The 24,054-nt window shown below is 36.5% G+C and overlaps 2 protein-coding genes across 2 annotated transcripts; one reads left to right on the forward strand and one right to left on the reverse strand.

Annotated features, from left to right (window-relative positions):
- The first annotated feature begins 3,026 nt into the window (after positions 1-3,026).
- On the forward strand, positions 3,027-16,425 carry LOC148703316 (ubiquitin-like protein ATG12). The gene is made up of 5 exons (XM_089930601.1): positions 3,027-3,211; positions 3,361-3,419; positions 7,900-7,971; positions 10,081-10,143; positions 14,115-16,425. Exons 1-5 carry the CDS (start codon positions 3,178-3,180, stop codon positions 14,172-14,174), a joined length of 288 nt encoding a protein of 95 aa, XP_089786727.1. The 5' UTR covers positions 3,027-3,177; the 3' UTR covers positions 14,175-16,425.
- A 2,937-nt stretch (positions 16,426-19,362) lies between these two features.
- LOC103704899 (transcription factor MYB1) lies at positions 19,363-20,762 on the reverse strand. Its single transcript, XM_008788391.5, has 3 exons — positions 20,478-20,762; positions 20,240-20,369; positions 19,363-20,153 (listed from the first exon to the last, which is right to left on the reverse strand). The coding sequence occupies exons 1-3, from the start codon at positions 20,608-20,610 to the stop codon at positions 19,595-19,597; spliced, it is 822 nt and encodes a 273-aa protein (XP_008786613.3). The 5' UTR covers positions 20,611-20,762; the 3' UTR covers positions 19,363-19,594.
- Positions 20,763-24,054: the final 3,292 nt, after the last annotated feature.

A 24,054-nucleotide genomic window follows, 5' to 3' on the forward strand; every position in this document is an offset into this window, starting at 1 on the left:
GACAGTAGCTACTATGGTGTTTTATGACATATATAAGTTCAACATTGTTAGCATAGAGTTTATATAGAAGGGGAGTGTTGAAGGTTGTGCTAAACAACCATGTTAACTTAAACTAATAGCTGGTTGGTATGGGTTAGCTTGTGTGAGCCTTAGGCTCGGTGAGGGAGGAGAATGGAGAAGAAGGGAGAAAGCAAAAGGGGCGAGGGAGCAAATGGCGCGGATGTTGGAAGGAAGCAACTTGGTGGAGGGGACTGCGGAGAGGGAGGGAGTGGGGGAGAGAGAGAGAGAGAAGAGAGAAAGGGTAGTTTATACATGGAGGTTGGCCCCTCTCCTATAAATGTGGCCCCTCCTACATCTTAGGCACGGCCCTCCTAAATTTTTGAGAAAAGATATCCTTCTCCTCTAAGTTAGCTGCAGAGGAAATCTTGGCCCCTAAATGAAATGGCCTTGTAACTCTCAAAATCATGACCCTCCATTTATGCGTCTAAAAAACTTGACTAATCAGTATCTCTCAAATCCAAGTTTTGATGCTACTAGATTAGTCTAGTAAGAGAGAAGTTGTAATATGTGTTAGATTCTTTGATGGAAGCTACAAAGATACCAACATGTTGTTTCTCACTTCCTCCATTTTTTCCTAAGGGCCCTTTTGGTTCGCAGAAAGAATTTTTCTCATTGGAATTTTTTTTTTGGAAAAACTGATGCCTGAGTATATGATATATGAAAAAATGATTTTCGCATATTTAGTTGATCATGAATAAGTGATGCATTCTAAAATGGCTTATGTTTGGTGGAGGATCTATTTTTCTAAAAAAGTTGTGTAAAATATCTGTTATGCCTTTAATAAAGAAAAAAATATTATTCCATTATATCTTAAAGCTTATACCTACTTTTGGAAAAAAAATTATCTTATTCCTAGCCAATAGAAATTGGACTTTCTTATATCCCATGAATTGTGAAAATTTTATTTCAATGGAAAAACGAGTTTTCTATCTCCTTTCTTTAAAAATTTCAGCCAAATATGAGGTATTTTTTGATTTTTTTTGTTGACCACACTTTTCTTCTACTTCCCACAAACTAGATGAGTCCTAAAAAAGAAACTGACGTCTCTATTCTAAAATTGAGAAACTACCTTGAGAATCTCGATTCTCGAAGATGAATGCAGTGATACCACGATACAACTGATTTGAGGTTGAATGAACATGACACTCAAAATATATACCAAAAACAGTCAAGATGGATGATAAAATAACGAATAAATTGTAAAGAAGTTCACCTTTTGAAGGAGACATCAACATGGTTTGGAGGTAAAATGATTTCCATATCTTCACAAAGTTGTAAGAACAAGCACAATCTTTTGCTCTCCTATACAAGTTCATCTATGTTGTGCATTTAATACAATGCAACAAACATTTTGAACCAATGAATGTTCCAAATGTGGTTGGAATTGGGTTCATTTTGTGAATTTAGGAAGAATCAAGCTAATATCTACCAAAAGTAGCTAAAAACAGGGGAAAATCATCCACAACAAACATTGCTCAAAGAGAAACAAGTCAAAGCTATATTAGACTGCAAAAAGGTTTATTTCCTACTTTAACAACTCTTATTAATAAAGGCATCGCGCTATCATGATAAGATTTGAGGGAGGTAAAAACAGTCCATAGTCATAATGCAAGGCTTATTTGTTGGTTAGTGTAATAACGGTCAAATATATTGTGTTGCTGGAAACTGGACCTGGGGGTGACCGCGAATCGAGGTGGAGAAGCTCCGCCAGGGGATGCGGTGATGGACAGCTTTCTCCGGAGGACCTGCAAAAAGCCGGTGGCCGGGGGTTCCGGCGCCGGCCCTCCGATGCTTATGTAAGAGGAATTTTTTTGTGGAGCAAGCATAGAGATTACGTAAAAAAAAGATCCCCTTTTGAGAAGAAGAACCTTTTTACAAGAGGAGTATAGGGGTTACTTGTGACTGGACGTGACTGTGCGAATTAATGAGTTACCGTAGTGATTGGACGTGATTGTGTGAATTAATGAGTTGCCATGGACGGCCCGAGATTTTGGGCTGGCTGGTGGTCCATTGAGATCGTGCGTATTTAATCGTTGACAGTCACGGAGGCAGAAATCGTAGGATTGGACCCCGGATGAGGAGGAGGGGGACTTGATTTTCAGTGGAGTGGAGGAGGTCTGCTTCTCCCCTTGACTGGGTCTTCTTTGGACTTGAGGTCGATCGGGCTCAACTTAGCCGAGATCGAGGTTGTAAGCTCTAGGACCGGGCGCGCTGAGGTCGGACGTCTTGAGGTCGGGCGCCTTGAAGTCGGGCGTCTTGAGGGTTGCCGCCGTTGCGCTCGCCATCAAGTGCCGGCAATATATCCACGTGCTTTGAGCAATCCATCCCCCCCACATTGGACTAAGTGCAACTTACACTAGAGTTCTAAGAAACAAAGTTAAGGCCACAAGCACATTCAACAGAGCAGTAAAGTTAGCATGAAGTATTAAAATATCAAGAATGCAAGCAGTTAAACTGGAAGTTAATTCATGAGCCCCACCTTCGAGAGTTTGGGTTGCATAATAGTAGCAATATGCAAAAATGGATTCAAACTCTCATGACATGGTGCATCTCTAGTCGCCAAGCCAGTAGCTAGAATTGCAAATGGGTCAGGGTGGCTATGGCTCAATTCTGAGCATAGGTTTCGCCTTAATTGGGTTTAACAATGTGTCTCTAGACAATAATTGTAAGCTATGCCCGGCTAAGACTGCAAACACGACGGGATGATCCATGAATGAGGATTTTTTAGAAGGTCACCCGTTTTAGTACTGCTCTCGCCCAAACATGTTTAACTCCAGAGTTTTGATGGAATTTAGTGCGTTTGTGCTGGTACGATCGCACCCAACTTAGGCTTTGGATCATTATATCGATGATTGCTCAATTAAGCCCATTGTATCATAGAGAATGGGCCATGTCGTCTGGCTCCATTGATCGCTGTACGATTCGTGCTCTTGATCATCTAAAGCCTTAGCCCTATTCTCTCCGACGAGCTCTATCCCGAACCCCCCTCTCGCCTCCGACGAGCTTATCCATCCGCATTCTCTGCCCCCCACCCTCTTCCCTCCGACGAACTCCATCCGCCGCGGCCGCCGGCTCCGACGTGCCAGTTTTCAAGTTTATCTCCGGTGCCCTTCGATCATGGCCGCAGAATCGCCGACTTCCGACCGAAAAGGTCAAGGAAGAGAATTCGTCCGTCCTCTAAGCTTATAGGGTTACGATCTCTTCTCCTTCTTTTTTCTCTCACCCTCCTCTCTCTCTCTCTCTCTCTCTATCTATCTATCTGTTCATTGCTGAGTGCTGACCTTCTCCTATTGCGTGCAGTTGTAGTTCACCTGAGGGCGACCGGCGATGTTCCCATACTCAAACATGCCAAATTTAAGGTACCAATTGCTTCTCCTTCTAGTGTAGCCTCTTAATCTCTCTTGCTTTCATTGAAGCAGTTGTTGAACATCCTCGTTTGATCTTTCTTTTCTTTGTTTGTTCTTTTTTCTTCCTTTTGTTAGAAAGCAAAAGAAAGGTACAAAAGAAGGCAAATTTAGTGGTAATTAATTAAATATCCTTTCCAGATTTAGAGAAGAAAGGGAAAAGAAAGGTTGGGATAATTGCTATGAGGGAATGTTTCTTGATAAACTTGATATTGTTTTACTTGTTAATGTCTTGCAATTACATCTTAACTTGCAAGGTTTGGGATGATGGCTTCATAACCACAGGGCATGGTACTCTTGAATCTGACATGGAAACCTTAAAGAAATCCAACATGTCGTTGCTTCTGTATGATGTAGATGTGTGTACAAATATGTACAGATTTATGCACATGATGAATAATTAGTTGGATTAACCAGTCGAAAAGTTTTGTGAATCTGAAAAAACCTTTGATAAATATCATGTTGGAATTAACAAGTTGATTTGATGATATGAAGTGTCAAGGAGTGTCATAAAGTGTCCCAAGTATCCACACAATCCAAAATTTGGTGTATCCAGGTACAATTGCGTGAATACTTTCCAATGAGGTACCCTTTCATGAGAAGTTTGTAGATTTCCAAGTGTGAAATGATGTTAATGGAGTTTGAAGGGATCTTGATTGGTGTTGAATTCTTCCCTCATAGATGAAAAATTATGGGAAGCAGGAAGGTTTCGGATGATATGCATGTAATATATGAAGTTTGTAGACATAAATTCTTGTTGTTAAATAGAGCAGCTGATTTTCATAGACTCAAGAAAAGTACCATTCATATATAGATTAAAAGTGATGAAAGAAATTAAGTAGATGGACTGAGGAAGAGACAATGAAGTTCATAGAGAAGGGGAGTTTTGGAGGGATCTTTGAAGTGAAGAGAGAAGATAAGGACGTGCACTAGAAAAGATGAATAGAAGCTGGTTTTCTTTCCTCAAAGAGAGCTCATGGTGAATGTTCTTGAAGGTGGGAGAAAATAAATGATCGAGGTGATGGGTGGAGAAGTCTTGTTACTTCAAGTGAAGATGCACCTATTCATTGTGTGTTACATGCTAAGGTGTTGAATTCTCATGCGGAGAAGTGGAAGCCATCTCCAGAAAGAACTATGCAAGTTTTACTTGGATTTTTAGGTTATATAGTTTATGTTGGGCATATGACATTGATTGTTTATAGGGTCTTTAGATATGTTGCTCATTGATTTCATTTAAGTATGGAACAAGGATAAATTCTTAATTTGTATTTAAATTCTTAAACACACTTGTATACCACCCTAAAACCACCAACACCATAAAAAGAAGAAACAAAAGGGAAAAAAAAGCTTATTATCTTTTTCTCAGTGTCAAAGCAGGTCCAATGTGACAAGGGTTGGGGTGGAGATGATCTTTAAAGAAGAAGAAGAAGAAGAAGGCAGACTTTCTTCTTCTTCTTCTTTGCTATAAACAAGCGAATGCAGTGTAATTTAAGTATTCAGTACTGGTTCTAGGTCTTTTCCTAGAGAGTAATATGCAACTTATGAGTTGCTTGCTTTGAAGACACTATAAATTGAGTAACAGGGAGCAATCATGTAAACTATCATAATTAAACATGTTTTTGTAATACTTGCTGAAATCCTTTTTTGCCTAGGATTTTAGTTTTGGGCATGTTTAACAAGGTGAAGCATGTATATGCAGTTGAAGACTAAATGAAATGGCTTTAAATATCATAGTGTGATCTTTTTTTCTCAAAAGAAAAAAGAGATATTAAAGAGGTAGCTGTATAAGGCTTGATTACTAGAATTGGGAGTAGATATGGGTGAAGGCAGGGAAGCAGATATTTTAAAAACATCTGAAGTAAGAGAGCACTTAGGAAGTGGGTGCTGATTTGAGATTCCACAAAGATTCTGAAGTGGGCGCATCACCCAAGGTGGAATATTTTAGCTACTAAGACATGGGGGTTGTGTGACATTGCGCTAGGTAGTGGTGTCCGTGATTATGCTGTCCTATATCAGTAAGTTTCTGATGACTAGGAAGAAGGAAAGGTAACATTTCTCCCTTTTCAGTTTAATTAGTGCATATCTTGAATGACATTGAGTTGAAGCAATGAGAAGACAAGACATTCTATTTTCATCTGGAAAAGAAGATAGAGCTTCTCTCTTCCTCCATCTTGCAAATGCTTTAGACCATGTAGATTGTCTTTCTTGCTATTGGCAAATGCATATTGTAGGAATACTCTTTATAAGAAAAAAATCATAGAATTTGTGGTCTGATGCTGCTAGGAAGTTGTATGTAGATATTAGGGAAATTGATTAAACTGCCTAAAGGTGTAATGCTTTGATCTGTGCTTATTGCTGTTATATTAAGAGCATGCCTGGCATTACCAAACAAAAGTGCTTGTGTGACTTCTAAAGCAAATGTCTTAAAAAAGGTTTGCGAACATTATTTGAAAAGGACTCTACAAGAAGAAAAAGCCAAGCAACACACAACATGCCAAGACATTGGATGAATTGTATTAAGCGAAGAAAGGCCTTGAAGGATCATATAATTGATATGAACAACAATCATCAAGGTAATGCTAAATGCCAAATTAGTAGTGCTTGGAACTTATTTTTTCTGTAGACAACATCATTATGTCAACATATTATGACAAGTTGGATTGAGTTTGCTAATTAGTTGTATTCATGCAATCTTGAAAGTCAGGAAATGCCTACTAATTGGAGAAATATTTTAGTACATATTATGAAAACTAGAAAGACTAATCATCAAGATTATTTCTTTGACTAGTTATCTAATGAAAATTACAGAATGCAAGCAAAATCTATTCCTCTCCCATTTTTTGGGTTTACTCAGAGAAAACATATGATATAGTTACACTACAGGTTATGTGGTGAGTATCAAGAAAGTACATCAAAGGCATATTGAATGGTTAGCGATATACTTAGGAAATTACATGTGGTAAGTATCTGTGGTTAGATGAGATTACAACTGCAATCAAGGACTTAAGTTTCAGTCAAAACTAATCCATTTTGGGTAAAATAGATCAGTTTCAGCCTGAAACGACTTGAAACTGACTGAGGTGGTTTCTGCCAGTTAAGGCCGAAATTGATTATATGTGTCATTCTTATTCACAATATTGTCATTATCATTGTGATGTTATTTTTACATTTATTGGCTGTCATATGAGGATTTTCGGTGCTAATATGGTTGATTGGTTTTGTTTTTTCTTGGTTCACGAGATTGGTTTTTGAATGGTTGGAACAAATATAAAGTACAATTCTAAATCTATAGGAAAAAAAACCTGATAATTTGCACAAGTACACATGGACATATTTGAAGAGGCATTTGAAAAGAACATATAATAGAAGTATTGAATAGGAAAGGAGAAAAAAAGGATGTGAATGAAATTTTCAAATAGAAGTCATGGACATGCCATAGCAGGCCATAAATTTAAAAAAGTTTTAGTTCCGTACTTCTTGATATGATAAATACACAAAGCTTCAATTCTATATAGACCTCCAAACAAATTGAACTGTGTCCATCTTTTCATTCATCTTTGTTAATAAAGCTGAGAAACCATATGGATTATTAGAAAAACTGAATGTTAGAATATATACCATTTTCTACTATCATCCAATCTATTATATTTATGTAACGTGAAACATAAAAACATTTCCCTGCTGCAAGCGCTAGGTACAGAAACCACCCAAGTTCATAGCACAATTTACAGCAAAATTACTTGGCATGTTCCAACCCATGAGCTGTGCCACAATCACTGAGCACAATTATAATTTGTCTATGACAACTTGCTTAACATGAACTTAGTAACAACCAAAAAAAGGAGCTAGAAAGAGTAGTCTACATAACAACTCCCAACAAAAAGATAATTATAACAACAAAGCACAAAAGAGAGTCATCAGGGCTACGTTGGTCTACTTGCCATAGTCTTTATCCTCCTGTAGTCTAAGAGTCATTAAGCTAGCCTTCGGTTTGTGATATTGCATCTGAATATCAATCATATACTTTTTGTATTAACAATTAGATGGATATTATAAAAATAAAAGAGATACGTAGGAAACTCAAATTAAATTTATGCAGCAACACTTACAAAAAGAGTTATTCTGGGGAAATGCAATATCGACATAAACTCAAACCTGCAAAGAGAAAAGATATTGAGAATGAATTAGAACTAAAAAGAAATATGAATCAGGGCAAACAAAATATACTTATAGCTTCTTACTAATAAGATTTATGTTAGTAAATTGTAGAAAACATTGGCTTAACATACCTTGCTGAATGACCAAGTCCTACCAAATTTTTTATTATAAGGGGAAGGTAATTTCCATTAAATAATTCTTTATATTTTCAGCCTTTTATGACAATTAAAACAATTTTTTATGGCTATCGTTAATTCATTCTTTTGCTAAAATATAGGTTTTCATTTCAAACAAGTACTGTACACCTGTCCGTCATCAAATGGCCATGATCAATATAACAGAGTTCAAGGTTCATAATGTTAACATACAACTTTGGATTAAGCGTTCGTATCTATTTAATCTGCAATTAGTTGTAGCAAGCCTTACTAGTTTAAAGGTATCTCTCTAAGCTGAACATTTGAGTTGTGCTTGAATTTGATCATCTTTCATGAACAATGAATAAAATAGTAAAAGAATGTACACTATCCTGTGTTCAAAATCATATAAAAAAAGATGCTCTTTCAATTGTATTTTTGAAAACAAACTCAAAAGAGTCCCATGAAATTCTGTCAGCAAATAAAAATAAAAACTAAGGCATCTAGATTTTTTGCATAGCTAAAAACTACAAGCTGAAAGAATTTCAATTTTACATTATGTATCACGGAAAATATTGCGCCATGATCAAGATAGCAGGGTTCAAGGTTCATAATATTAACATACTACTCTGAATTAAACATAAATATTTTTCCAACCTGCAATTTACTACAACAAGTTTTTTTTTTCTAGTTTAAAGCCAGTCACTGAGCTGAAAATTTTAGTTGTGCTTAAGTTTGATCATCTTTCATGAACAACCAATAAAATAGTAAGAGAAATTACAGTACTTCTACTTCTAGTAGTCAAAATCATATCTAGAAGGATAAACTTTCAGTTGTATTTCTCACGACAAAAGAGTACCATAGAAATCTGTCAAAGAAAATAAAAATATAAACTAACGCGTCTAGATTTTTTGGATAGCTAAAACTGCAAGCTGAAAGAATTTATATTTTACCTTATGTATCACAGAAAATTTTGCCTGGCACAACACCTTGTCAAAGGAGGGGAAGAGGAGAGTGGAAAAACATGAAAAATTGTTCCACAAAACCTTAGAAAAAGACACTAGAAGACAAGAGAAAAATTTCGAAAAATCATACCTGATAGTTCAATTTTGATGCAAGATTTTTGTCAAAATAAATCAAGAAATCAATAGAGTAGGAAGAAGTAAATGAGAAAAGAGAGATTCAGGGGTTCTTTCACTAGTTGGAGAAAGAGAGGGAGAGGGAGGGAGAAGAATGGCGTCGCTGGTCACTCTCTTTGGAATCTGTACTACATAATGGATGAGGGGAGAGGTGGCTGGAGGGAAGAAGGGTATTTAGGAACATTGGAAAATGCTTTCAACTAGTTTTTCGATAGAAGGGTACAGGAATTGTTATAAAATGAATTAATTTCAGGTGCTCTTGAAGGAGCAAAACCTGCTTTAGCAATAGCTGTTCCCATTGCAGAAACTGAAACTTGGCAAGGCTGAACGGAACCAAAATCTTAACTGGAGTTTTTTTTAAAAAAACCTTGGTTCCAAGGGGATTATATCATCATGTGGCTTGAGGCTTGTATCTCTCAAATCAGGTTAAAAACAAACAGACTGCTAATGTTGAGAAGGTGCCAGGATGTATGCTAGTTTATATGTAGTGTTAATTGAGAGAACATAAGTGAACCGTAAATGTAGAATATTGATGAAAATTTAGAGAACAAGGTTCCAATTGTTAGCATAACTAAATAAATATATATGGAATGCACTTTTAGTGTGATAGAGACAAAAATTATACCCCATTGGATTCAGTAGACGCAAGATACTCTATTGCTCTTAGGACTTATGCGAAAAAAATAGGAAGATACTTTCCATCTAAGTAACTTTCATGTGGTGTTTGAATACTTGTAATATAATTTTCATTAGCCTCATAGACTAAAGATATTGATTTTGCAAGACAGTAGTGACATCTACAATGGTTGTATTCACTAGATCCAAGCACATAACCTGTGCATTGCATAGACAAGGAGGATGAGATGGATGTTGATAAATCAAATTAAATATGACCGATCCTTTACAGTTCATCCAATGACAATAAGTTGTACTGAAAAATTGCAACTTTTGGACCGCTAGGAGATGTTACGCATTCAAGACTACTCAGAAGAGTTTGTATGAGCTAACTGATTAATTCTTTTGCTGGAAGATTGCTGGTAATGACAAATTCTCTAAGGTCATTGAATTTCTTTGTCGTCAACTTTGTAGAGATACATTGGTATGCATACTGCCTTAGAAAATACTATATATCTTGACGTACTATTTAGATGCATAATTACTGATGGGTAGTTGTTTGTTCAACAGTTTGTTTATGTCAATAGCGCATTTTCACCGAATCCAGATGAATTGGTGATTGATCTGTACAATGTAAGCCTTCTTCCTATCTAAGTGCTACTTTTTATTTTGTTTCGATGAAACTATTTTGATGTTTGTGGCAAACCATATTTGCAATTTCAGATTCTGTATCCGTGAACTCATGCTTATATGTTGATTATGATGTCTTATGGCATATTGACACTAAGCTTAGTTGTATACTTACTTTTTTATTTATCATGTCTGTTTACTCTCCAACAAGCAAGGTGTGCAAAGATTCAGTTTTGTAGAACTCTAGCAAGATTTTAAGTCTTAGTATTGGATCCTATATTGGTACCTTACCAGCATGGTATGGTATAGAGTGCCCACGTACTTCTACGGATATACTATGGTGTGGTATGCCCCTATACTTTTCTATCATACAAATCTTATCATCATTTCTTTATAGGATCGAAGCCAAAACCTTCTATCTCCATAGTTTTTTTTAATTTATTACTTATGTTTTTAGTACCATATAGAATGCCAATGTTTCAAGAATTATAGTTGGCAGGGAGAAGATTGATAACTGTATTTCAATTGTGAGATGGATTCCCTTCGTTTCCGAACATATAAATCATAATGTCTATATACAGGTTTGCCGTTTCGGTACCGGACCTCGTACCGGTGCCACACTAGCACTGTGTTGGTACGGTATAGAGTTTTTTCGGCGTACCGAATGTCGGTACACCATCTGTACTGGATACTGGTAACGAATTAGTACGATACGGTATGCCCCATACTGCCCGGTTCGGGTCGCTATGGCGAACCATAGTCTATAAATTTAATTTCAACAATTCATCTATACAACAGCATATATGTGTGATAATAACTCCATCATGTATTTTCTTGAAGTAAAAGGGCTCGAAGGAGGAATTGGTAATCAAAGATTTTTTTTGCATTAAATGATCAAGACAATCTATTTAGTATTATATCTAATCCACAAATGAGGTAATTGCAGCTAATGACTTGTTCTTGTTTTTCTCTCTCTCTCTTTTTTGGTAGGGGGGCGGGGGCGGGAGGGTAGACATATTTTCTGACTTCACCATCCATGCAATAAGAATGAAATCACCCCTTTAAGTTTTTTTTTTTTTTTTTTTTTTTGAAATTCACTTACAAGTCTGCACTATGTGCTATGGTTTATTTGTGGAAGAAATGCTAATGCACCTTTTATTTGGGTTAGCAGAACTTTGGTGTCAATGGGCAATTACTATTAGTTATGCTTTATCAATGTCATGATGCTGAAAAATCAGCTGCTCTATATCCCTGCCTCAAAGTTTGACTAACTTTTAATTCCATCAGCCTTTATGTGAGAACCCATATATGGGATAATAAACATTCAACCTCCATATCAGCATAATGGATCTACTAATCCAGGCAACTTAATTATCTAAATCTTTCTCAAGCCAAACCTTTAGATTTGGATACCTAGGGATAAACAATGGTTAATATCTACAAGGCTGCCGCCTACTTTCAACATCTGAGAGTTCTAGTTACCAGGGAGAATGACAGGCCAACACCATAGCCATTGGAGTTCAGTTTTATGCAGCTTTAGACCAGCAAACATGTCTTGGATATCTTTGCTATGTAAAATTCACCTTGCAATTATAGATTAAGGCTACATTTGATTGCGAGTAATCAACTGGTTAAGGGCAGGTTATCAGCTTAACCAGCCAAACACATGCCAAAAAGTGAGGGTTAAAGTTATTTAGTTGAAGTCTCCTAACTCCGCTTAACTTGGTTGACTATTTCATGAGAGAGGACGAAATACAGTTAACCACCAATCTCTCTATTCTCTCTCTCTACTTTTGTACTCTTTCCACAAATTTGTCCTACTAAGGCTATGTTTGGATATTAGTTGAAGAAGGGACAATATAAAGTTATCTAGCTAATCAACCGGACACCATTTTAAAGGTGTGAATTAACTTATTTGGTCATCAGGTGAAAAAGGTACTTAACTGGGTTAAAATTATTTGTAGGAAGAGAGTGAAAATAACTTTAACCACCAAAAGCCCTCACCTCCTCTCTACTTTTTTACTTGTTTCAACAACTTTATCCCACTAACTATAGAAGCATTAACCAAACAGCAAATAGAGTTAGTCTCTGGTTAGCTGGTTAGGGAGTGAATTTTTTTATGATTAAAGTTATTCAAGGAGTGTTAGCTATTCAGCAGCCAAATGCCAAGAAACCTGGAAATGTCAACCAAGTAGGGCTTGTTTGGATGATTGGGTTGACAATCCTATGGGATTCGTGGGTTGGGCTAGGACAACTAGCAAAATCATAAAATTACAGGCTAGGCTAGGCCTATATTGATAAATACCCAGAAGTGGCTTTGGAGTGGGCCGGCCTGAATCCTATAGTATGGCATAACTTAAATCACTGATTAGGAGATGGTTTCAAATGGTTAAATCTCTCTGCTCCCTGATGAGCTATTAAGTATCCAAACACAGCCTCACAGCCTCAGGGAATACTACTTACAGTTTAGGATGCTTGCTTTAACATCACGTTTGAGCATAATTGTTTTAACATGATGTGAACCTAGAGGCCTCGGTGCAGTCCAACTAATAAACCAATATGATGTTTCCTTTTCAAGTTCAAGAAGCTTCCACTTCTTGTGAGAACAAAAGCCTTGTACTTGGATTGAAACCAAATTCGATTCTACAAACTTTCCGAACTTACACTGAGAAAAGAAAGAATTAAATGGTCCCTATCCTCCTTCCAATGATTATACAAGACACATCATCAGAATGAAGTCTTAAAGCATTCAACCAGATGTAATGGATTCTTGGTCCAAGGTGGCTCTGAAGAGGCTGCAAGTAAGCTAAGGAATACTTTCAAGAAAGCGCACCATATGATGCCATCGTGTAAGTTTTATTTAGTGCACTGTATGATGCTATCCATAAGGTATATCCCCCCACCCAACTGGGAGTTGCCGTGCAGATAAGAACAACCAAAGAAAACTATGGGATCATGGAAGGCCTATGGAGCTCGTACTTCCAAAAATTCAGACAAGGCATTTGACTAAAAAGTTGATATGCACTGTCCCTAAAAAATGGGGATAATGGGCCCCGCAGCCACGTCTGGTTCATCAAATTTCTTCAACCGCTTGCTTATGCTCTTAAGACTTACTCATGAGTGCACAACTTACCTCTGGATAGCTTAATTCGACATCCAAAGCACCCTACCAATAATGGAAATGCCACCTCTTGGTTAGAATTCATTCATGAATCACCAGAAGAAAAGGGTTTGTCTTCTTAAAACAAATTGTATGCTGATCTTCTTTTCTTCTTCATCTTAAAAGAAATTAAGCACAGATAGTCCATTTTTTTTTTAAACCATGCTTCAATTGGGATCACATTATACTGGCTGATATACTACTTGGTGTCATCTACATCCTTACTGGTCTAGCTATCATATTCCCTGACATAGTGTTTTGTTTTTTCTTTTAAAAATTTTATTTAAAGAAGTGAGTCTCCATCAAGGTATCCATGTAAAGTTAGAGACTCTGTATATTTTATTTTTCTAGTTCAGTAATGTGGGCATGTGATTACTCCTATTATGAATCAACATCAAAAATATAACCCTGTTCTTCTTTTTCATTAACTATATTTCAGCTTGATTTGCATCTTTTGCATACACAGCCATAAGAAAAAGTTAGGTAATAGTCAAGCAAAGTATTCTAACATTACGCAATCTATGCCATATATATCATGTGACTTGTGGTGCTTGGATTAAACATTTGAGTTAATGATTTCTCTTATAAGTCTGTTTGATTATTAGATGATAAGGAAACACTATAAAGTTTAACTATGTAAGGATCAGACTCTGTGCTAAATCACCTCTCCCTTCATGCTCTTGATGGAATTACGCATTTTTAGGAACTCTTGTGGAAATTTACTGCCCAGATTTAAATTGGAGTTATATAAATTTTGTTGAATTTTTTACTGTAAGTTTTATGGTTTTCTCTAACATTAACATCTAACTAACAGAATTTTGGGTTTGATGGGAAATTGGTGGTCAACCATGTGTCCTCCATGACATGGGGCTAAGAGAAGACACAAGGTGGTCTTCAAGCTGGATTTCTAGCTACTTGCCCAGGGAAAGATAAGCATCTCTTTCTTTTCTTTTCTGTTCTTTTCTTTCTTTGTTGCGTTGATGATTGTAAAGTATATTTTGACATCGGATGAATGATGATGGAGTCCACTTTCTGACAAATATGAGTTGTACTGCTTGCAAGTGTTGTTTCTTTACAGGAATGGAAGTTAGAAACACCTTTCTTTCTATGAAATAATATTTTGTTATTTTCCTTTCGGGTTGGTTATTATGGCTATTCTTTGAAATTGCTATTTTTTACCCCCAAAAGAAAAAGAATTGCTAATATTGCTAGCACTCACTGATATTTATCTAGAGCCCCAAGAAACTGATAATGTTGTATTTGGTACATCTGCCACTTTCCTATATTTCTAGAAACATGGATGGAGCCTCACTTGAAGCATCAGTCTCATGTTGAACATGTGTAGTTTATGGTGAGGCAAGCATATGATGTCTTCTTTTTGATATTGTGCTCGATCATGTGCTTAACCATATGTTAAGTATTATTTTTGACTTCTACCAGCTATGTTACAATATGATAAACCTTTTTAGAGAGTGAGAGAGAGTTTTGTTCATGTACACCAGTGAATTCATGAAATCAACTAATGGGTTGGTTATTTATAGGAAATTAAGTTCTTGTATGGAAGAGAACGTTTTTGCTGTTTTGTTTTTTTTTTGTGTGTGCGAACAACATCAAATAACTTTTGCAGCCAGCTTAGGTGGATACCAGCAATAATTGGTGCTGTTTCTTTGGTTCAGCTTAAGCCTGAGGACAGAGTTTAGGTTTTCATTACTTGACCCCTAAGAACCTAGCATGGTTTGTACATACCCCCGTATGCTTTATATGCTTACAAAAGTATATCTTTTTTATTAGAAAAAGTTGCAGTATCACATGATCACCATTATCAAATATGCCTGACTTTCCATAGGTTGTCATATTACCACAAGAAATGAACAAAGCTTATAAAAAGGGAAGCTTTTAGTGGCAATCTTCTAATAAATTTTACGAACACGAAAGCTTTATACCCTTTTTTTTTGAGGAAAGAAAGCTTTATACATTTAATTAAGCCATACCTAAGGGTTCGTAATTATCTATGGTTATGGCCTAGTTGTTTATAGATTAAGTATCTTCTTGCATTCTGCTGGTGTAATCATAGGATGGTCCTATAATTCTTGCACTTTTCACACTTCCCCATGCCTCCACAACAAGAAGGAATGGAGTATATGGCAGAAAACGCACAGAGCTGATCTGGTTTAGGTATCTGTAGGACACAGCTTTTAGTAAAACTTGTAATGGTTTCTGATTACTAGTCTTCTATGTAATCACTAGAGTTGCTAGCTAGAATCATGTTCCAATAATTAATTTAGTCGGCCATCTTAACATGGGTTATAAAGCTCTGATAGACCATAAATGGATACTGTCATAAAGAAGCAACATTTTTACTCTAGACAATGCAAAGCATATAAAATCTGGCTTTGCGAAAGATTCTCTCATCATTTAAATGTATCTTGGATGATTCCTTCCCGACAGCGATGAGCCTTAAACTATATGAATTTTAGTTTTCTAGCATTAATATGGAGCTATTCACTTCAAGCTAGGTTGGCCAGATGGAGCTTCCTCTCTCAGATGGTTGATATTATGCTAAGAATTTATTTTTTTTTCAAAGGTCCTTTGTCTCTGAAAATATGAAAGATAACATTTTGGTGCTGACATGTATATTTGTTTGTTAGTTTTGTTTGCTCATTAACCCAACAGATAATCCATTAACCCTTTATGAACTATAATGTTTGTGTTAGAGGAGCTCTTTTGTTACTTCTACAGGGCTGCACAGGTATCAGAGACACCTCTTAGGAGGATTAGACAACGACAAGGGGACAAGGAGCATAAGTCATTATTATTAACACTGTTAGCATCGGCCAGCTGGGATTAAGAGGCTTCTAGGCTTCTATTCTTTTGGGGGTCTTTAGGTATTGCGTCATGGCACATAAAGTTACAATATTTTTTGTTATCCTGACTGAAGAGATTACGTGTCGCACAGGTACGATATCATACTCATACAGAAAAGCCAAGTGTTCGATTAATAGCCATTTGGTGTTTGTGAAACAGGCTGTAATGGAAAGGCAAATTGTACTATGGAAAAAGTTTCAAACGTGGTTGCATCAAGTGTTGTGACTTTCAAAAAAAAAAAGAGGCAGAATTCATCACTATGATTAATTTTTGCATAAGAACATTGCTTCTCATCCTCTTGCATTCCTTTTTTTTCTTTCTTTTTTTCTTTCTATATAACAGTTTATAATTGGTTTAATTTGACAGACAAGTACCAAAGTTTCTACCTTAAATAAGGTGAATGTGCAACTATGGCCTTGTAGAGTTTTGAGGCAAACATGCAATGCCATCTTTTCTATATGTTTGCTTGGTTAGTGATGGAGCCATTTGGGAAACTAGTATAATATGCATAAAGTTCTTATATGAGCTTAGAAAATGTATACTAATGGGCGCTTGAAAGCTTTTCTCCAAAATACAGTAAAGTTCTTATATTGGCGTATGATGTACTTAAGCAGTCTCATGAATTCTTCCAGCTTAGTAGACTGAAAGATTATAAAAATATAAGCCTATCAATCTAGCTTCAAATTTGGAAAATGTTGAGAGTGCAAAATGCTATGAATTTCCGTGCAACCCTCTTTAAGCAAATAAATACTAGAATCATTTCAAAGGTGATCTAGCTTCTATAACTTATTAAGTTAGATTCTAGGAAAATATTAGTTGCACGGTTTGACAGTTTTGCTGGGAATCTAGGAGTAAGGGCAATTATTCTTGCCATTCCTCCTCCTTTGGGGCTCTTACTATATTCCAATAAATACAAATATGCAAAATGGACTGCTAAGTTGCAATAAAAATGTGATGGCATTAAATGAAGAGTACTTATAGAAGGTGGGAGTAAAAAAATTGCCATGACGATGATTAGAAGAATTGGTTATGGCATAGTTGATGATGTATGTATGACAATGACCAAATTAGTATGCGGGAAATTTTGATTTTGATCGATGAATTGATACCTAGAGAGGTCACATTGGTCAAACATGACAATTAGGAGCCTGCCTCACTATGGCCGGACACACTCATACGGTTCTAAGATCTATTCATTATATTGGATATCCATGCTCCAGATACCAGCAACCATCATTGAACAGATAGATCGGATTTGTAAAAATTTCTTATGGGGAGACAAGAGCTCATGTAGCAAAGTTGAATACCTAGCCAGCTGGGCACAGGTTTGCAGGCCAAAGAAATTGGGTGGTTTAGGAGTCATTGACCTCACAACTGCTAAGTCCTTCTTAGAATGGCGGTGGAAATTGCTTGGAATCTTTATGAAATTGCTTGAAACTTTCAGGCAATGAATGCTTCTTCTTACAAGCATCAACATTTTTTGTTCTGATCATCAGACACTTAGTTTCGAGTCATTTAGTTTCTTTTTCTCGCATGATTAATCTTTAATAAAATTTGTGTGACTTCTTTTGCCTCCCTTTACATCAAAAAAAGAAACGATGGTGGAAATAATTTTAACAAGCAGGAAAGGCAGCAGTAGAAACTTATACATGTTTTACTGGACTACACCTCTGTCAAATTCAAGGCATTCTCAGCTTTGTTCCTTTTTCCCTGTGTGGAAAGGTATAACCAAGGCATTCTCTTTCTTCTGCTCTTCATCCTTTTCAAATATTGGAGATGCAGGAAGTACAGTCTTTTGGTCGGACTCCTGGTTATCTAGCGAAACTTACAGGCAGCTTATCGAAGCAAAATACTGTGGATAGAAAGTTCAATCGAAGAATAAAGTTTTCCTCTCTATAGTAAATCAACTCAGGACGTTGTCATGTCATGCACTACCCCACCACATTGGGGTAGGTCCCTATAGTTCTCATAAATAAAGAGTTCAAAGCTCCTTTGCCAGAATCCTATATTCCCATCTTGTATAGTAAATAAATACGATCTAATATATAATAATAGGGAAATATCTCCGTTTCCGTTTCAAAAAAAAGAAAAGACAATTAAGAGGCAGGCTAATTGCCTACTTATTACTTCAAATTTGAAAGATATGTTGATAAATGAATCTTGACTAGAGACTCGAGGCTACTAACAAGATTTATAGATAGATTTCTAACACACATAGGTTGAAGAGAGAGGATCTTATGCTCCGTTGTAGGATTGTTTGCCTGTATTCCAAGTCATCATGACTTAATAGTTTTACCGGCAGAAGACAATGCAGTTGTTTTCAAAAGATACCATCTTTTGTTTATATACATTTTATACCACATATATCACATTACATTTTCATTCTACACTCTTCCGTATTTTAATTTGGATATGGACGTATGGCTATTTTTTCGTCGTATGTACATCACAATTCTACCATACTAAAATGTGATTATAATACATAGTGTAAAGAGAAAACATTACACATGCTACCAAATTAATTATAGGAGTTGTAAATGAAAATGTTAATCATAAATTATGATGTATAATATCTAAAATACCTACAAATTTAAAAAAAAATCGTTAGTTTTTTAGATCACTTGCTTGTGCATCAAATCATCAAAAAATTAAACACATAGCAATGCCGCTAGAAGTATTAACTTGAGATAATTCAGTGAGTCAAAGGGTATTGGAAACAAACTGGTCTTGTCTATAATCATTATAAACCTTATGTATCATATTCAATGGCTCAAATTTTCATTTTTTTTGCAATTTCCACCATTGAATTTGGCATCGAGTGTAAAGTGTTCTTTTTACACCCTACAAGAACTATAATCATTTAAAACATGTTCATGCATGCATTTAATTTTTGCCGGACCCCTATCAGGACTCTCAAACTCTTTGTAGATACTGCTTAGATTTTGGTGAACTCAAAGTTATTTGGTTTCACACGCATTGGGTCTAGTCGATTTATCGAAATAAATGCGGTGTTTGCTTAGGTGAGCACAGCACCTCTCTTTTCCTTGCTGCATGGGTTCAGTTTGAGATGGCTGCGGCTCCCTTGATGAGTAGTTTAAATAGTCTCAATGGCTTCACCAGAAGAAAAGAACAAATCATAATTCATGATTCTTTTTCTCTTCAAAAGTCATAATATCATCAATACAAAAGATGGGAGGTGCTGAAGCTGCACAAACAAAGGAGAATTCGTGGAATATACTCGTTTATTAATACAAAGGTGATGGATACACCATGAAAGGAGACACTACTTTCTAAGTAGATTTAATTATGGGAATCTTATTTGGGTGCTGCAAGAGAGCCCAACATAGTGAGAGCTGTGCATGAATCAGCGTTTTCACTTGGAGTACAGCTCCTTATCCATCCAAACCTTAACCTTATTCGGTTCTCATCCTAAAGCTCTCCTCCAAGCCATTCCTCTTCGCTGTTAAGGAAACTGGCCAGTGACGTGAGCTCCATTTCAAAGGGTAGTGTTGCATCACTCATCCAATCTTCAAGCATCCCCTTACAGTCTTCTCTTCTGGTATAGTGGCTGCATGGTGATTCACTCCCCCATAGTTGCAAAAAATCGAAGTCCAGAGCTTCTGATGCGGAAGCATTGCTTGTATCCAGCCCTACCAACACATCCCACCAAGTGTCTTCTCGAGGATCAACAGAGGAGTGTTCATCAGATTTTGAGTTTGGTACCTTCTCAGCAGCCAATTCTCCAGTCATGGCCGGCTCCATAGTGACATTTTTCTCTTGGTTTTGAGCAATGCGCTGCTGGGGTGGGATGAACATCTCAGCACATCGAATCGCCTTCGTTCGAACCACCACCGGTGCCTCATCGACCGATGGCTCACATCTTTTTGGTTGGTGCTGACCTTGGACCTTCTTCCTCAAACAAGTGTTCCAATAGTTCTTGATTTCATTGTCTGTTCGCCCTGGCAATCGCCCTGCGATCAGCGACCACCTGCAAGAGAAATTGTTGAAGGACACAAGTGAAGACACAATTCACAACTATATCACCATGAAGCCATTCAGTAACAAAGGTTCTACTTGTTTCCTAAGAGGCTGTGGAGTCTAATGATAAGATCCTCCTCTTCACTTGTTATGTTCCCTCTTTTGATGTCAGGCCTAAGGTAGTTCAGCCATCGGAGCCGGCAGCTCTTTCCGCACCGCTTGAGGCCTGAAAACACACCATGGGTGAGAATTGAGACTGTTGTTGGAGTATCAAGCAGCTCAACAATTCTTTTCTAGTTAAGAGAAGAGTGTTGAAGTGTGTGTTTGATTGCACCTGCTTTCTTGGGGAGGCTTCCCCATCTCCCTTCTCCATTGGCTTTGATGTAGGCTTTAAGGATCCTGTCCTCCTCTGCTGTCCAGGCTCCTCTGTTGAGATCTTCTTTAGAGCAACAAGGTTTCCTACCCATCTTGGACTTAGTAGAGTCTAAGAGAGCTCTCCTCTCTTTATTGCACCTTGAGAGCCACTCCCTCCTCAGCCTCTTATAACTCTTAGGAAGTATGGATGGGCTCCTATACCCTGTTACTGGAAAGACACTGATCACATGTGAAGAATCCGAGTCCTATGAGCCTACAGAAGCTCGATACGTCGTGGACTCAAAACTTAGTATCATCCCTCTCTATTAAGATTAATATAAATGCCATGAATGAAGCTTTAGCACTGCATAATTTAGATTGGCAGCCTATTAGCCTAATGATTAGGTTCAGCCATGCCATGGATGACCTTTATAAAATGTTTATTTTTTCTTTAGAGGAAAAATTACATAGATGATTGCGATGTGCTGATCATCCATCTTTTATTTTAGTGAAAAGAGGCTTTTATGTGTTATTATTAAAATCACCTAATCGCTTTCATCTACCCTTCTAGTTGGGGTCGAGCAACCTCCTTTCTCAATGACATTTCAAAGCTTGTTTCCTTTTAAATGCCCTACTTGGTTGGATTTCTATAATTGATGAAGGATGATGCCATTTGAGACGCATAATTATGATGAAAAAAATATTTTTTCTGATACTTTTCATAGTTAATCACAATTTTCAATTCATTAGGGTTCTTAGAGGCCGGCAAGTTGATCATCGCCGTATTCAGGAGGATTTGGACAAGGGCTTGTGTTCATGTTAGTCTTGTTGCCTTTGTTGTATTAGGAGTTTTTTTTGCCTTTTTTTTTTTCTTTTTGTGCCAAAAAAAATTTATAGGAGTTCAAACTGTACAAAGATGTAGCAGGCCTTCAAGAACCCAACACTAGGAAGTCCATATTCAAATACAAAAACTTATAATCTATCAAGTGAATAATTGATATCTGAGATTGTTTCAATTGACCGTTCCAGTTATGCAATCTAACAGAAATTTTTTGATGGAAAATCCAATAGCAAAATCAGAAAGACAAACATGACAATGTCAATTGTTTTTTCCAAATTGAGTACAAGGATTATATCAAACTCTTTAATTAATAGAAGGGAACTTTTTGTGCATCTGCAACTTGAGACGGGAGCAATATATGATTTAATTTACAGCTCGAACAGCGTATCTTATTTTAGCCTTTTAACTTGTAATCCAATTTCTTCTGTCAAAAACTCCTAATCCAACTTTTTTTTCTTTCTAAATCACAGTTATCAGTATAAAAATTATGAAACAATTTTAAATGGACATGAGTTTTTCCTTTTCCTCATTGACGAAAAACCTTTGGATGACTCGATCGAAGTATCTAGATTAGAACAAGCTTCTTTAAACACTTAAGAAAACCCTAACAGCAGACATAGTTGAGGAGAAAATAAGACTAGCCACTTATAGATCAAATCTCTCTTTCTTCCTTGGGCCCATGTTTACCCCCAAAAGGACTGCAAGTATGGATCACATGACATCTAAGTGTCCTTCATCAACAGGTGCTTAAAGATAGGTGGACAGGCTACCCTTATAATTTGAGGTTGGCTTGTCTCTGGCTTGTCCTTTGCTTTTAAACGCATTATAAAACCATTCACTTGATTTTGGTTGAAAAGAGCAAAGTCCACACTAATGACCAACACCTTTTTTTTTTTCTACTGAATAAATGTTTCAATACTCAAGGGATGCTTCTATTGGTTGCATTTGGTTCATGGTTGAAACCAGAGTAAGATGGAATAAAATCAATAGACCCTCTATAATCTGACTCAGTAAGAGATTTTATTTTAGAACACAGAAAGCATTTTAAGTAGTGTTCAGTTTAAGTAAACTATTCATCTTGTAGGATGGCATAATTTACTCTGTAGTGAAACGAGTTAGGAATATACTAGCCTAATTATGGTGGAGCAACTTACTACATAACCATAGAGAGTGCAAATGACACCGAAGGCTATGTGTAGCATGATGGAATGATGAATGATGTTAGTACATTAGAATATTTAAGTAGCTAAAAAATCAATACTTGTACACTCCATCCCCGAGAAGTAGATCCCTATGCATCTAATTGGTAAAAATGATCATGTTAAGTTGCATTTCTTGTCCCAAGGGACGGAGTGAATGTGGGTAATATTTTTCGATCAGATCGGTAGGGATATAGGAACGCCAAGGCTAAATATCTCTAAGCCACATGGATAAATATATTCGTTTTAATCTTTGTCATTTACTACCAGCCTACAACCTTTCTAATGTTTTGTATTCCACTATATGTTATCACTAATGCCATCATCCCTATATATTAAATTGTTGAATCGATTTCAATCAAGAATTCAGCTAACCCTAAAAGTATCTCAACTTCATGTGATGTTTAAAATATATATATAGTAGCCACATGGATGGTTCATGAGGCCAAACCTTTTTTCCTGCGTACATTCCATTTGGCTAAGGTAGATCTTAATGTTGCAACATTTTGATAATGTTCAAATTTTGTTCCTACATTCATTTTATATTCCATAAAATTCATTTTGCTTGGAAAATATTTTCTACAGAATTTATTTAGATAATAAAAACATGGGAAAATTTGGAGGTATGCTACTAATAAAAAGGACGACATCATCTACATGATTTGGTTATAGAAATGTATAATATTGTTTCTCGTCTCATTGAAATTTTGGTGATGTTTATGACATTTTGTAGCTTCGCGATTGCTTGTTATATGTTTTCATGATTTCTTTGTTTAATCTCTGATAGGAGATTCATATTATTGAGAATTTTTTTAGCAACACTTGAGGAAAGCAAAATGTTCAAAATCTCCTAACAACTTCCTTTTCCCAGCCAACAAAGAACCCAATAGCAAAAGTTTTCTACCATGGTCGAATGCTCAAGGCTGAAACCAAGAATCAATTCATAAGCCTCACCAGCGGCAGGTCAAGCAAGTTAATAATGGTTTTGAACAAGTTAATACGTTCATGGTTTTGTGAAGCAATCTTCTCATTCACTTGTAGCTATAAAATTGAACTATGAAAGTTTTATGAATCATTGCACGTTATGAAATGGGCACTTAATGCCGGGAAAGGCGAGATATGTCCTCAGAATGGACAAAAGAAGGAAAGAAAAGAAGCTCAAAGTTCATGAAATACTCAGGTCATGAAAACAATAATACTTATAATGAACTCTATGGATGATCAGAATTCTCAGACGTGACCACCTCATGATTCTTAATATCACTTCTGTCCAATTGCCTTTACTATATATTTCTAATTCCTTCATCCTTTGGCTTTGTAGTTTTTGTGTTATTGGAAAGATTTCTAGCTTAAAAATTGGCTCCCATTGCAATAAAGGAGGGCAGGAATCTCCATCCCTCATACTATACTTTGCAGTGGAGTCGGTATCAACTTATTCTTCTAGACGCAGATGATATGCTTGAATTGTATGTAGTTAAAATGGTATCGGTATTGGTCGAATGAGGTTTGCTTCAGAT

Source organism: Phoenix dactylifera, chromosome 5 (genome assembly GCF_051530095.1).
Source record: "Phoenix dactylifera cultivar Ajwa chromosome 5, Ajwa_hap1_PhDact_Kaust_v1.1, whole genome shotgun sequence".
Lineage (NCBI taxonomy): Eukaryota > Viridiplantae > Streptophyta > Magnoliopsida > Arecales > Arecaceae > Phoenix > Phoenix dactylifera.